This window comes from Schistocerca piceifrons, chromosome 1, assembly GCF_021461385.2.
Source record: "Schistocerca piceifrons isolate TAMUIC-IGC-003096 chromosome 1, iqSchPice1.1, whole genome shotgun sequence".
NCBI classification, from domain to species: Eukaryota; Metazoa; Arthropoda; class Insecta; order Orthoptera; family Acrididae; genus Schistocerca; species Schistocerca piceifrons.
The window spans coordinates 1136649897-1136666190 of NC_060138.1; the positions used below are offsets into that span (position 1 = coordinate 1136649897).

Below are 16294 nucleotides of genomic sequence, written 5' to 3' on the forward strand. Positions count from 1 at the left end.
CTAGTTGGATGTCTTCCAAAATAATCAGTCTGGATGTACTCTCACTGTTTGACTTGCACCACAATTATGCATATTCCGTAAGTGAAGACACATACAGACAACTGCAAAACTCAAGGACTTTAATGTGTAAAAACTTTTGTGTGATTACAGTACCTCTAATTAATGTACATTGTGACTGATTTAGCTTGTAATTAGAAAGCCTGTGAAATATTATTGTCATCGAAATCAGTGACTGTTGGACGTGGTGAATTTGATTAAGAAAGGCCAAGATTGGCTGTTGATACACTTTCCGGGATGTGAGGTCGTGGTCCAAGAACTTTTCTGCTCCTTACGTTTCGTCCAGGACTGCGCTGGAATTCCTCAGAGACGCTGCTCCGCTGAGTCTTGCCGACTGACTGGTCGGGTGTCTGAGAGCAACTTATATATTGTGAGAAAGCGGGGCGTGGTTCAGGTGACAAGTGATGAGCAGTGATAATCCATAGCAAAGATAAGGTTGACTATCGATTACCACCTTGTCAAAGATAAAAATTGTTAGCAATTTTGTAGAGCCACTGTCCATATATCGCTAAGTTTCAGAGCCTCCTCTTTCCTATTAAAATTATCGTGATGTTTATAAATTGCAATAGCTTGTCAATATAGCCGTGGATAGTAATTTAACGTTGCCTGGTTGAACCAGGCAACCACCAAGTGAAGTTTTCGGATACCAAAGTTTTATCTACAGCGTAAAGTTATACTGTAGCCACCTGGTGGCCATATCTTCATTTTTCGAATGGTCTGAAGTTGTGGAATGCCACTTACACAAAATATATGTAATTGTCAATTCATAAAAATACGAATGCACATCCTCCAAATGTAACAAATCTCTCAGTACATGAAAAACGATGTCTTATATAGCTACAACATTTGAAAACAATGAAACTTAATCATACCTATCGAGATTCCACAGTTTCACAGAACCATCCGCAGCGCATGAAGCTAGGGCACAAACTTTGTCATCATTTTCAGACATTGCATGGGGATGAAAAACTATTGCACCAACATTACAATTATGTCCACGAAGTGTTCGTATCAGCTCACAATTAGGCACTGACCAAAGTTTGCACAGTCCACTCCTGAAACATAATGAAATGCAATTCAATTTACTGTTTAAAACATACACTGAAAACATTATGACCATTGACAAACATAAAGTTGAATGTCACATGGTGGTGGTGCAGATACATGACACAATAAGGAAGATATTCAAAGATCTTGCTTTCTTAGTTACAACTTCCTTTCTTTATTTCTTCATAACCTCAACACTGTGAACATGTAAATTTCTTACGACCTGTCATATGCACTTGTTTTATTATTGTTGTTGTTATTATTAAACACTGGAAAATCCAGGGTGAAATAATGTCAATATTATGAAGGGATAGATTGCTACTCACCATATAGTGGAGACTCGCCATATAGTGGAGATGAGTCGCAGACACACACAATGGCTGTAAGCTTACTTATTTAGCAGTCTTTATGTTTTACCTGTCTGTGACTCAACATTTCCACTATATGGTACCAACCTAGCCTATTATTATTATTATTATTTTCTGCTTTGCATACTCATTCTTAATATATCTGGCATAAGTTGATCCCCGACAGGTGCACCGGGCTGGGCACAGCAGCTTCACAGGCCTACCTCAACCAATAACATAACAGTTTTGTAAACATCTCTATGGCAAGGCCTCAGTGTTGTCACAGTTCTGCAGATGGCTACTGTTTTCACCTGCAGCCATTAGCACTCCACATTTGAAAGCTGGCAACAGCACTGTTAGCTGTCATTACACTATTTCGACTGTAACAACCTGCCTGGCTTTGCAAGGACACCACAAAGTATCTATGGCACGATGACTTGACTGGTGTATCCGTAATAAATTGTACAGACTGGTGTATCCGTAATAAATTGTACACAAACATTCCTCGTTAATCAGTTTATCCATTAGTGAAAACCATATCAAAACTCCTACACATACAGACAGAAAAATGTGATTGGGGTCTACTTTACAACACGAATAAAAGGAAAATTCACTTCAGAATATTTTTAGTTTACAAAGTGACACAATGGCTGGCTGGTACTGAACTCCTAGAGATGGAATTCACATACTGCTGAGGGCCACCTCTGAAGAGGATGAGGAGTCTCCCAAACTTTCAAAAGCTGTCCATCTTTCCTCCTGATGAAGGAACCATCACATCTGAAAGCCAGGTTTTTTTCAAGTCACATACAGGCCACACATTATCTCCTTATAATTTTACTATCTTATAATAAATCTTTTGTCAATATCATCACTGGACTATCATCCTCACCAACCATAAAACTGCAGTTAAGACATCTGTACATTATTAGAAAAAATTTGAGCAACTTCAGTTTATTTCTGTTGGATGTGGTGGATGTGGAGATTACTCACAAGTGTTCTTCAATATGGGAGCATTCGTTCTTAAAACTACTTCTCAAAACATTTAGGTATTTATTACTAATGTTTATAAAAATAAATATGTACAATATAATAGAAGGAAACATTCCACGTGGGAAAAATTATATATAAAAACAAAGATGAGGTGACTTACCGAACAAAAGCGCTGGCAGGTCGATAGACACACAAACAAACATACACACAAAATTCAAGCTTTCGCAACAAACTGTTGCCTCATCAGGAAAGAGGGAAGGAGAGGGGAAGACGAAAGGAAGTGGGTTTTAAGGGAGAGGGTAAGCCTGTCCTTTTTTCCCCCTAAGGTAAGTCTTTCCGCTCCCGGGATTGGAATGACTCCTTACCCTCTCCCTTAAAACCCACTTCCTTTCGTCTTCCCCTCTCCTTCCCTCTTTCCTGATGAGGCAACAGTTTGTTGCGAAAGCTTGAATTTTGTGTGTATGTTTGTTTGTGTGTCTATCGACCTGCCAGCGCTTTTGTTCGGTAAGTCACCTCATCTTTGTTTTTATATATAAATATGTACAATGGTACTTATCAGAAATAAAATATGGCTACATGCAGGAAAGAACAAACATTTACGTATTTATTACTAATGTTTATAAAAATACATATCTACAATGGTACTTATTAGAAATAAAAAATGGCTACATGCGGAAAAGAACCTACCATGAGGCAGTGGCAAGCATTGTTGAATCAGGACTGAACTGGCAATACGAAATAGGGCGAGTATCACCAATCTGACTGCAATAGATGGACACTGCCTGAAGCTTCTTTTGCAACTCTTGTCTTCGAGCTGTACGTGTTGCTTCAGGCAGATTTCTCTCTTCCCTTGCCTTCTCAAGCCGTACTTTAGATCTTGCCAGGGAATATTCTGTAGAAATATTCAGATTTAACATTTATTTCTCCTTTCTTGTAACATTAAATTAATAAATTCCTTATACAAACAGCTAAAATTAGCAATGTCAGCAAGTGCATGTTAGTACACTGAAGAACAATGGCATATGTCTCTGTGTTAACTGTCTCAAGAACTCAGAATACCATTTAGGCCAAACACATAAAAGATCATCTTACGAGCTATCCACAGTCTTGATATTTTGAGTGATTCTGGTCCTTCATGATACCAAGTAGTTTCTTGATCTTTCGCTTGTTGCATCCTTTCCTCCTCCTCTTCCTGCTTTTTCTTAATTGCATCTTCACCCAGTCTGCAAATAGCAGATAGACAATAGATAATTAATAACTAGGTACATCCTAAACAGCAATAATTAAAATATGTGCTATATGCAGAAGAATTTCTCATTTTCTGCAGTGTGAGTAGGGAAAAAGGTAGTTGCACTTTTACTAATACTAAGAGTACTAGGACTGTACATTTTGGTACATTGGAACTCATGAATTCAATATAAAGTCTTTTTAAATTGTGGTTGTTCACTTGTTAACACAATGTAAACTGAGTTAGATATAATCACAAATCCCTGAATACATGTAAAAAAGTTGTGTTCGAGTAACCTAAATTTAATAATAATAATAAGAAGAATAATAATAATAACAACAACAATAATAATTTTGCTCCACGAAGAGTTAAGATAAGAGATCACTTTAAGTTTAGGGACTGGAAGATTGAAATTCATAACATATTACTTTTTGTTTTAAAAGAATGACATCAAGTAGAAACTGGCGAGCAGAGGGGTAAATACTTATAAACATCTGTGATTGAAAACAAATATCTATGAATAAAGTGTGCCATTCTTTCTGAAAATCTGTCATTCTGAAACATTTACAGAAAAAAGGGGCCATAAAACTTCGCAAATTAAATTTAAAAGACAGAAAAATTGCCAAAATAGTAATGAAATGTAAGCAGTGACATAGAATGCAAAAAAAAATCTTTAAACATTTACAACACAGCCACTGCACATCTACTTTTCATATCAGACAAAGCATTATATGCCTTCACCACAACCACACAATCTGAAACCAAAGAAATGCTACAGCAATAAATTTTGCTATCACTTCTACCTTAACATTTTGATAAAATTCAAATTCTTCTAGCAATGAAATATTATAGACAGTACAGATGTAGTGAACAAGAAAAACTTATTGTTCACACACAAGTATGTGTAATAAAATACTGACAGAAAAATAATTATTGCTACCAGATGGCAGTAGGAACAGGCACAACAAACAGGCAATAAACACCAGCATTTGCAATAAAATGTTCTTTCATCTGATAAAAAGTAGGAAAAGATTTATTAAAGAGGCTGACAACGGCTTAAATAAGTCAGAAAGCTTCCTATAATCTCCAGTTAAAGGATAAGCAACACAACAAGTAAAGCTGAGAGAGAGACAAGATGAAAACTGGTGGCTACGGTTGTAAAGGAAAGATAAAGTAAATACTGCAGAAGAGGCAGTGGGGAAAGGTAATTGGAAAAACAAGGAAGAATTGAGGGGGGAACTTGTCTGACTATCCTCGTTTTTAAAATTGTCTTACCACTATCCAGTCAAGTAATATCACTGGTGAATCTTCACCAAATGAGGGACAAAAGATGAATGTTAAATGTCTCACTGATAATGACAACATCAAAAATGAACCAAAGGACTGGAATTAAAGGAATGATGAATGAATGGAAAGGATCTGATAGTATGGAACCATTCCACCATTTATGTTAAGCAATTTAGAGAAACCACAGAAAACCTAAATTCGGGTCACCAAACAGAGCTACACCAAAGACACAACAACCCATGAAACAGCGCATGCCTTATACCAGATGAGAAACAGCTGTTCTTTATCTTCTTATGTTAACATCATGACTGGTCTACACTGATATCAGCAAAATGAAGCCATAGAGTATGCTGTGTGAAAGAATAGCATTGACATTTGTGCCTGCATCTCTTAACAGTTGATTTAGATCCTTTCTCTAAACACAAGCATTTTGGAATTAGGTGTAGTTCACACCAACCAGTTGGCCTCACCTTACGAACAGGTGCTAATTGTTCTGGCGATTTTTTGCGTAACTTGTACTCACCAGCCACCACAACCCACATACCTAAGTCATAATTTTCCATCTTTCTTTTACATTTTAAGGCCTATTTTGTCTTTTCCTTGTAAGTGGTCTCCTCCTCCCCCCTCTCCCCCCAGTACACGATTTCAATTCCAGTCTGCCCTTGCTTCACTGCTAACTCATGTACATAAACTGCCACACCTTTTATTGTTTGCACCCTGATTAGTCTCACTTATTCCTACCACTTCTTTTACCAGCTTACTCTTTTACTATAAAGTTAGTGCTTGCCTAATTTTTTGTTAATTGCTGTGTTTCTTCTTGTCTGGTAAACAGAATTTGTTTTTTTTCCTGAAGCCATTTTTTCTGCACAGTTAAAAAGTACATGAATATTTGCTGTACGTACAGTAACATTATGAGCATCTTCCTGAACCAAACGATAATTTAATTTCAAGAAATATGATACACACAAGCAACTGGAGAAATAATATCTTAATTAAGACAAACAGTTCATCATCACTATTGCAGTCCAACCATGTTCAAAATTTGTTGCTGCCAAAAATAGAATTTTAGAACTAAGTTTTACAACAAAATCCTTTGCATATTTATTTTTAGTATCAGTGTCACAAAAACAGCAATAACTGTTATCAATGCTTTGTAGAACATGTCTCCTCAACAGTGTGTAGAACAGTTTCATTTTGTTTTAAGCCAGTGATAATTTAATAAAAGATGTGCAACGTGTGTTCACAAGATGCTTAGGCAGCACTGCTGACTATGTTCCGAAAGAGCAATATGCTTTTCATGGACTAAATCACAAAAAAACTGACTCATTACAAAACACCACTGCCCAATGGTATTTTGTACCAAGTCAGACCCATATCTATCTTTTGACTCTGCTGTGACTTTCAATAGCTACATACAGTACCTGGCTTCACCATTACCAGTGAGACAACATTAACAGTTTTGTCCCGTGAAGTACCCTCAATCTCAATATTGCTGTGAAAGCCATACAACCCCTCATAACCTTTGTATCAAATTTTGCTTACTCCATAAAATCTTTTCTTTTCCCCTATAACGAATTGTACACTGACAATAACATATAAGGATTTTTTTTTTTCCAATGGTACTACTTAGACCCTCCCCTAAAGTTAAGATTCTAGAATTGTTTTACTGTCTTATGATCCCTTACCAAGTCTGAGTATCTGTTTCTTGATTATTCCAGGCTCTTGTAGTCTCTTAAGATGACTTTCCATGTATAATACAGCCTCAACTCCAGCTGAAACATGAGGTACTGAATTAAGATTTTTGTGCTATTTTCATAGTCATTACCAAAACGGAATTGCAGATGCTAGCTACTCACAGTGAATGTCACCATGTCTGTTGTTACCTCTTGCTCTACACAAATTGCACTTTCACCATATCGCCCTTCTCACTACCAATAAAAACTGTACGAACAGTGCAGGGTATTAATTTTCACCTGTTCCATATAAAATCTTCTGCCTGCCCCTTCAGACTACAGTACTTACAACTCAACAGAAAATTTCTCATCACTAAGCACTCATTTATACTGCTTAGACCATTCTTCTGCAATTGCCCATCAATCAAGTCCAAAACAAGCTGTTTTTCATTAGTGAAACTAATCATCTCTCCACGACTGTCTTACGATCAAAGTTCACCTTCAGTCGCAAACTAGCTTACAGTTAATGTCTCAGTATACAGTAACAAGTAAAAGGACTGAGCCAGTAATCTTCTTTTAATGAACTCCCCACAACATCTAGTTTTGGAACCACAAAGGTGGGTGCCAAAGTTCCCACTCACAGCACAGGAAACTTTGATGGTTGTGGCAGAAAACTTAAGTATGAAAGACATAAATAAGCTTTGAAAATATTTTCTTAAGTGATTTCACAGCTGTCTTTTGCAGCTCCCAAAAATTACTAACCACAAATATCTATTACTAAGTATAGCACCACAAATATATTCTTTTGCTTTCCTCGGAGTAAAAGTTTTAGACACAGCAAATTAATGGAGCATAAAGTAGAAGAATGTTTACAAAATGACTAGTACTCATTTTGAAGAACTGGATGACACAAGTAGCAATACTCACTTCACCGTTAGGTAAAGACTCGAGACTCAAATATCAATCTTTATAACCTTCATTCACACAGAGAAAATGTTTGATAACACTAACTGGAGCAAAATGTTGAAAGAGATGAAGACTTTAGGAAAAGATTACAGGGAAGAAACAACAGTCTTGCAGCTAGACGTGAATCAGAATTATTTCAGGGGAGAAGATAAAAAAAGGAGTAAGGCAGGGATGTAGCTTTCCTCCACTACTGTTTAATTTGTAATTAGGAAATGCAACGAAGGGATTCTCACACGCCAGAAGCAATAGGATAACAATTAATGGAGAATACATCAGAAACAAACTGTTTTCCAGACAACATAGCGTTATTATGAAAATATGAAGAATTACAGTAGGCACTTCACAATATGATTCAAATTCTAATTTAGAAGTGTGCGATGATGCTCAACAGAAACAAACCAAAAAGCACAATGTGTGTGAGAGATGGAAAATACAGGGCATTCCAGCAACTTGAGGACAAAGTAATTATTTCAGGTACTTTAGAAGTTGTATTGCAGCAGCTGGTAGAGAAACAACAGACGTTAAAGCTAGAATAGTCCAGGCAAAAGAATTACTTATCCAGACAATAACACTCCTGACACTAAACAGTGTCTCCTTGACTACCATGAAACTTTTCTTAAAGAGCTACATTTGGAGCATATCATGTATGGGACACCAACTTAGACCTGGGGAAAGTTGAAAAGAAAGACTGTAAGCTTCTGCGATGAGGTGCTGGAGGAGAATGTTGAAAATACCTGGGGCTGACAGGGTCTCAGACAAACTGCTGAGAGGAGCAGGAAAAGAAACCTGCTCAAAACACATTAGGAGGAGCAACATGGTTTGCCACCTACCCAATCACTGAGCCCAGTTCACAACTCTGATTGAGGGAATGAAGGAGGCAAGAAGATGGAGAGGACAACTGGGACAGAAGTTCATTGATAACATTAGAGCTGGCAGCAGACACAACAGCATCAAAAGGAAGAGGTAAGAGCGAGTCAACCAATTTTCAGGTTGAGGAGAAAAATAAGAAAATGGAATTTTTGGTAGGTATTGTTTATTGATGGATCTTGCGGAAGAAATTCATACTGCTGATGTACTCAGTATCATATTCAATGTCTGCCACTGATCAACAACATTCAGTTTCTTACTGGTTTTCCATTCTCTCTTTAATATGTTACACAATGATGAAATCCAAAGGCCTTAAAAAATTTGCTTTGGAAAGGATACATAGTAACCAGTCTCCAATTTTCCAATTTATTCTATTATCCTTCATTGGTTTTGAGAGGAAATAATGTTACTGATTCTAATTCATTAATAAGTCATAATAGCTTAATGTCCAGACAGAGTGGTCCCACAAAGTTATGATCCTATTTTTTTATGTCAAGTATCTGTTGCTGAAAAGTGTTCAGTTTATAACCATGACATTGTACAGAATCTCAATCTGCTGGTGTCAAACTGAATGAGGGTCATCATGTTGAAAACCAGTCTTCTTGGAAATATTTTCATCAAAGAAAATGATCAATAGTGGCAACTTAATATATCTATTACGTTAATTATGACTGTCTTGCCAGGCATTGAAATCTGGAGTCAACATCATTCAATTGATTTTTTTTTAAAGTCTTCAATCTTTTTGATTAGATTGATGCCACATTGCATCTCCTGTACCGTGTTAATCTTTTCATTAGTGCATGACTGTCATATTCAACAACAACTATAATCTGTTTTCCAAGTTCCAGTCTTCTTTCTCCCTCTACTGTTCCTGTTCTTGGATGCTACTGAAGATGTCCCTTTGATTCCACAGGCTTCTTTCCTTACCTAAAACATTATCTGACTAGATAGTAGTTTAACAATATTTGAATATTATAGCACTTCAAACACTCAAAAGTTTTTCTTCTCAGCCCATGGTCTCTGCTTCGCTTTCATATAATGCTGTAGTCTACACACACGACTGCAGTCTCTGGCAGCTGAAGCCACACTGCAAGTAGCAGCAGCAGCACATGATGGGAGTAAGGAAGAGGCTAGGGCAGAGAGGAGGACAGACAGAGGGTATTGGTGGGGGATGTTGAAGTGCTACTAGGGAGCGTGCAGGAACGAGGTGGAGAGAGGGTACGGCAGTTAGGTGCAGTCGGGACGTTAGACAATGGGCAGGGGAGGTGTGTGTGTGTGTGTGTGTGTGTGTGTGTGTGTGTGTGTGTGTGTGTGTGTGTGTGTGTGTGTGTGTGTGTGTGTGTGTCTGGGGGCGGGGAGGGGGGGGTAACATATAAAGAATGGCCAAAAAACAACTGACAGATCAGCTTTGCGGAACATGCTTTGCAGCCAGGAGACCACCACACTCACTTTGATAGGACTCGCATACTGGCAGCCACAAGTGGATGCCATGAAAGAGTGTACAGAGTGGCCATAGAGATTGTTAAACATTCCAGGACTTTCAGTAGGAAGGAAGAGGGCATAAAACTAAATGACATCTGGATTCCAATGCTGAGGACGCTTACTAATCTTCCACCATGGGGAGATAGCGACAGCGGATGACAGCAACCGACAACAGTCAACTGAACTCAGCTATTCAAAGCCTCTGATGCCACACCACTGCATGGGAGCATGCGTAATCAGAATTTTTCTGGTCAGTAGGGAGCCAAGTTGTGAACTGGACACTCAAAGAAGCTACGACATCCCCACTGATAATGTCCTTCGCAGATGGGGACAAAACAATGGGTTTTAAAGTGAAATGCATTTGGACATGGCATAATAGCCCAGAATATTTTATTAATTGTGAGTTATAAAGGGCATCAAAGGAGGACTGGTCAATATTCAGGGATATGACAGGAACAATCATTTGAAGTGAAATAATTCCTACAGACACATGCCCTATTCGAAATAGTTTATGAGACAGAATACATTTAATAAACATTGTTCTTTGTTTGTGTATTATTTAATACACTGTAAGGTTTACTACAGCTGTTGTACAGTTCACAACAAAAGTTTAAATATCCCATCATCAACTTCAATGCATTTGTGCACCCTTGGGAGAACATGTTGTGTTGCTTGTCTGAGTGCCTCTGCATGTTTCCTAATGAAGGCAGCAGCAACAGTTACGCAACCATCCATTTCATCTTTTGCATTCACCTTTTGTTTGGACAACTCAAGACATCATCAAGCCCCACAGAGAAGAATGTAATGGTGTAAGGTCTGACAATCTTGGTGCCCAGTTAATTGTACAATCATCTGTCTTATGCCTGAATATTGACCAATCTTCCTGGGACACCCTGTAGGTGGTGGTTGTTGGGATGTTTAAGGGGGACTAAACAGCTAAGGTCATCAGTCCCCCAGGACACCCTGTAAATGTAGAATGAATTGATGTATAACACTGGAACTGTTGGTGAGAGGGAAGTGCTACATTAACTATATTCTATTACTTAAATCTCATACGAACAACTGTATTGCTAAGGAGGATTACGTTTTCCAAATTTATTTTTATTACAATGCTTGTCAGGCTAATAACATGCTGCTTTCATTATCGGATTTACAGACTTGAGGAAACACCAAAATTTAATATATCTACAAAGAGAAAAATATTCCAACATGAAGGGACAGCCAAAGAAAAATAGGAGAAACATTTGCTCCCTACCTGGAAACAGCATACTGATGATGTGTACAAAAACGTAGGTAGTTACTAGTTTTCAGAAGCCACAGTTCTTTGGTTTGTCAAGTAAGAGATGAAAGGTTTAAAGGAAGTACACTGTAAAGTAATTCAAGATCAAGGAAGTCACAACTGGGCAGAATGTGAGGGAATAAATGATTTATTTCTTACAGTGTTATCAGAATGTGCCCCTCAACCTAGAGTTTTAAGTCACTTTAACACCTGTTGATCGGAAAGAACTATTAGCTCCAACCATTTGCCATTCTTTTGTCAAATAATCCCAAGTTCTGGAATATAGTGACTGTCAACTTCTGCACATCTTACAGTGTAGTTCATGTTATAATACCTATAAAATACAAATAATCTACTGTACTACTCCTTCACAGTTGACAATACAGGACTACCTTGCTAGCAGATCCCTCAGACGACTACGCCTGTCTGCTGGACCTTCCCCAAATAAGCATATTGGTTCTCCAAGTTGTCTTAGATTACGTTTCACCTCTTCATCGTCAGTTGATACATTAATCTGACGTGCTCTTTTACGTCTTTCAAATTCTTCTAATAATGCCTGACGATCACGATTCATTTCTTCCTCGAGTTCCATATATTCTAAACATAACAAAAAATGCTAGCTATATATTCAAGTAACATGTTAATATTTATCTAATGTAATAGTAATATTTGCTTGTATTACAAGACACATCCAGTTATACAGAGATGTGTAAGCATATAAAAATAACTTACAACAGATATATTACAATATCATTCTTGTTTACTCTCAAAACATACACAATTGTTGACATCTCACTCGTCCCATTTCTCTCACTCTCTTACTTCATAAATTGCATGATATATAAGTTAAATAACATAATAATACCATGTTCCACATTTTAGTTCTGCATCAATAGTGAGTGAGTAGACAAGGCATACTAAAATACATGTGAACACTGTAACGGTGTGGTCATTGGCTTCCCATCAGAAGTTGGACTGAAATACATCAACTGGTGATATGACATACTCTTTTAACATATCTCAGTTGAATACAGTATGTTAATGTTGCTCTGTGACTGGTAAATCAATAAACAAAATGGAGAAGAGCTTACCACTTAAAAACTAAAGAAAATATCAAAGTGGTAGAAGAAAGCTGAGACCATAACTGTTCAACAGAAGAGCAACAATGCTAGCTGGAATATGGAATAATCCAATGCAAAATGTGTAAGGGGGAGATTGTGGGAGATGTTGCAGGGCTGTTTATGAAAGTCTAGTGAATGACATCAATGTGAGGTTGAGATTAGTAGAACCAACATATGTTGCTCTCTTACAACATCAGAAGTTTGGTGTGTATAAAGTGACTTTTCCAAACATTAAAAGACGATGACCATTATTAGAGCCTGGAGAAATGTGAACAGATTTATAACTTAGCACAAGATGATAAAGCCATTATTGGGAGAATGTTTTCCTTTTGTGAGAAACAGTTTGAGTTCAACTGAACGGTAAGAAGTGCACTTCTGGTGTCTGCGACTATCATGTTGCATGTCTCTGCTGGTAATAACTCAAGTGATGAATGATGGGAACTGAAAACAAAAAATCATGAATCATTGGTCAAGTTACCAGTTAGAATGCTTATTTGTAATTTCCTATGATTTGTAACTAAAGTTGGCTGGTATTTTGTTCTAGTAGGTTAGAAGTTACCCACATCAATGGAGTTTTCAGAAAAACTGGAACCAAGATATATAATTAGGTTATTGAATGATAGAAGACCAAGGATAGAATGCACACAGTTTGTGCCACCTGGATCTTTCCTGCCAACGCAATCTTTTCTGAACTGCGTAAGAGGGAGGAACTTCCCTGCAATATACCCTACTTTCCCGTAACTCTACTGGCTTCAACATTTGTTAGTCACTGTACTTCACCACCCTATCCACTTCCTGTTCCCACTCCAACACTACAGAGCCCTCTATTTCACATGTGCATCTACAGTCTGGCTATGCTACACCTCAATCTATTATGGCAATAGTACTTTCGTCTTGAGATTCACTGGCTTCACCGATTCCCAACTACATTCACAGGTCAGTCTGACAGGACATTAATTTTCTTTCCGCTCTTCCTATTGAAAGCAAATGTAAATAATTGGTATCTTCCACCAGAAAAAAACATTAGATTCAGTGACTATCACTGGCTACCATACACTACAATTCAATTGGTTATGGCCATTACCAACCAACTTGCCAACAGCCTTGTTGCAGTTGTAACACCATTTCCCATCAGATCACCGAAGTTAAGCACTGCCGGCCTCGGCTAGCATTTGGATGGGTGACCGTCTGGGTCTGCCAAGCACTGTTGGGAAGCGGGGCTTATTCAGCCCTTGGCAGGCCAAATGAGGAGCTACTTGAATGAGAAGTAGTGACTCTGATCACGAAAGCTGACAAGAGCTGGGAGAGTGGTGAGCTGACCACTTGCTCATCCATATCCTAGTGACGTCTCTCGGCTGAGGATGACACAGCCATTGGTAGGTACTGTTGGGCCTCCGAAGGCCTGTTCGGATGGAGTTTTGAGTTTGTTTATCATCAATGGACTAGCAACATTAGCAAGCAAACCAAGAGCCACTGATACCTTAAGTGCATTCTATCCAACTGAACAGTAAGCCAGGAAAAATAAGTGTGCTGGGTGGTGAAATTTCACTCTGTTGTGTGCATATGGAAGTCAACTGAATGAGTCAGTAAAAGGAGGTGCTAACCCTCAATTTAATAAGGATTAGACTGATGGGTCAGTAGAAGGAAGTGCTAACTCTCAATTTAATAAGGATTAGGCTGATGGCTTTATCCATCATGATTTCGCATGTACAAGAAGCTGAGAAACAGTAGTTCCCTGTGTGTCACTAGAAAACACTGTCTGCTACAGGGTGCTCCATGGATATTATCCTTGAGTTCTTCTATTGTGTATGGATTTGTTGTGCACACTTTGTCCTTCAGTGCACACCAAATTAAAAATCACATGGAGTTAAATCAGAACTTCTAGTGGGACAAATATTGTTACTAATCACCTTTCATTGAATACATGGTGAATTGTGTGCAAAGGAACATTGGCAGTATGAGCCCTTGCCAAATCCTGTTGAAAAAATGTGAAGCTTTGTTCTCTTTCACTCAGTTCATTAAACAATAGTTGCAAAATATTTTTCACGCATCTTTCACTTGTAACTGTGTCAATAAAAAAAACTGGGCCTGTTATTCTGTCACCACTAACTGCACACCACATCCCTATTTTCTGATCACGAACGAGTTCCTCATTAAGCATAACAAGTCTATCTGCGCTCCAATGTCGACAGTTTTGGGAATTACCATACCTTTGTAAATGGATCCAATTCTCGTCTGAAAACAGAATAAGGTAAGGACACATTTCACCGTCATGCACTCGTTTTATAACTCATTCACAAAACTTAACCCTGTGTGCATGATCACCAGGTAGAAGTTCTTGTACTACTGATACTATATAGGACCTTAGCTCAAGCAGCTTAACACCCCTTTGTACAGAGGTGCACAATATTTTGTTTGCTGCAAAAGATGTCTAAGACATTTTTCAGAGGAATTTTCCAGGTGTTGTGCAAAATCATCAAGACAAGCTTCTGTGAGACCTGTAAGTCATCATTTATGCTTCTTGTCTTGAACACTTCCAATCTCATAAAATTTATTCACTAATTTGTGAACTACATCACAACTCAGAACTTGAACAGCTGGAAACTTCTGTTCAAACAATCTCCGAACAGTCCGAATCATAAACAAACACTTGCTGTGGAATTGAATAATTCACTCTTGACATTGTTGTGTTAGCAAACTTCAGTGTCACACTCATGATGCTTGTTTCACTGCTCGAATGACACTGACCGACAACGCACATATGTCTGTACAGCCTTCAGACTAAAACCCACAAAAAAAGAGGGGGAAGAGGTGGGGGGGGGGGGCATAGTGCAGTCCCATGGGACACATTTGACCAGCAGGCACGGCCTGCAATACCCCAGGCAGGTGGTCATCATATAAATGAAACACCCTGTATATAAACTGTTTTGTCTTATGGCATTCATGTTCTAGTTTTTTAATTCAATCAAATATATAACACAAAATATCCTCTTCTGGATAAACTTTGCAAGAATGAAACATTTTGCTTCTAATTGGATGGTCTGTTGCCTAACTACCATAGTGACTTATGAGTTAATCTTAACGATAATCATGTAGGGTCCTGGACTGTGAACCTTAAGGGACAGTGCATACCAAAGAAGCAGAACCTTGGGAAGATATTTAAACAGTATGTACAATTACAGTTGACCTTCAGCAAAAACTCTGGTGAAGAAGTGTCTAAACACTATTTGAAGATGGCAATTTTGAACACCTGTGATAACTACCAAACAAAAAGGTGATGAGTATGATTTTTCTTACATAAATTGGTACAGTGTTATCATTTTTACACAGTTTTTTTCTTTTCCTGAAGGCTATACAGGGTGTTTCAAAATGAATATATATGGGCTTCGTAGCACATATTACATTCACCCAACAATTATAAATAATACACCAAATGAAAGAGAAACACAAACAGTTTTTCTTACAATTATTCAGTGTGAACACCGATCACACATCGAATCAATAGGTGAGTTGTTACGGAAGCTTGATCAATCTGTCAGTAGTAACTGTTGCAACAACACTTTCTAAAGTTGGGTAGATCAGCTGGTATTGGAGGCACATACACATGATTGCGTCAGATCGTATGTGAACGTAGAGATCATGCATAAAATGCTGTGCCAACCAGTCCCTTGCACCCAATCCACCGGTCGGATACAACATCATTTAACCAGTCACATATTGAGCTATGCCAGTGAGGCGGTGCACCATCTTACTCTCAAATAAAGATGGGTTGTCAGCTTCTTCCCATTGAGGCACAGGCCATAGCTGTAGCACATCAAGATCAGAAACATCAGTTACAGTTGATTCACCAAAAAAGAAAGGCCCATAAACATTCCGCGGGATATTTCTAGAGGCTAAGTGCGAAAGACTCACACTCATTCAACACTTTTCTCAGTCACTCTTTGTCATTC

At 38.1% G+C, this 16294-nt stretch overlaps 1 protein-coding gene across 2 annotated transcripts in view; it reads right to left on the bottom strand.

The window, feature by feature from the left end:
* LOC124800524 (U4/U6 small nuclear ribonucleoprotein Prp4) overlaps positions 1 to 16294 on the bottom strand; it is a 43406-nt gene that overhangs the window by 23798 nt on the left and 3314 nt on the right. For both annotated transcript variants that reach the window (XM_047263003.1, XM_047263002.1), the window contains exons 3-6: positions 11616 to 11820; positions 3534 to 3664; positions 3129 to 3333; positions 930 to 1112 (exon numbers count right to left, since the gene is read on the bottom strand). In XM_047263003.1, the coding sequence (XP_047118959.1) occupies positions 930 to 1112; positions 3129 to 3333; positions 3534 to 3664; positions 11616 to 11820 (724 nt within the window). The remainder of the gene's footprint in view (positions 1 to 929; positions 1113 to 3128; positions 3334 to 3533; positions 3665 to 11615; positions 11821 to 16294) is intronic.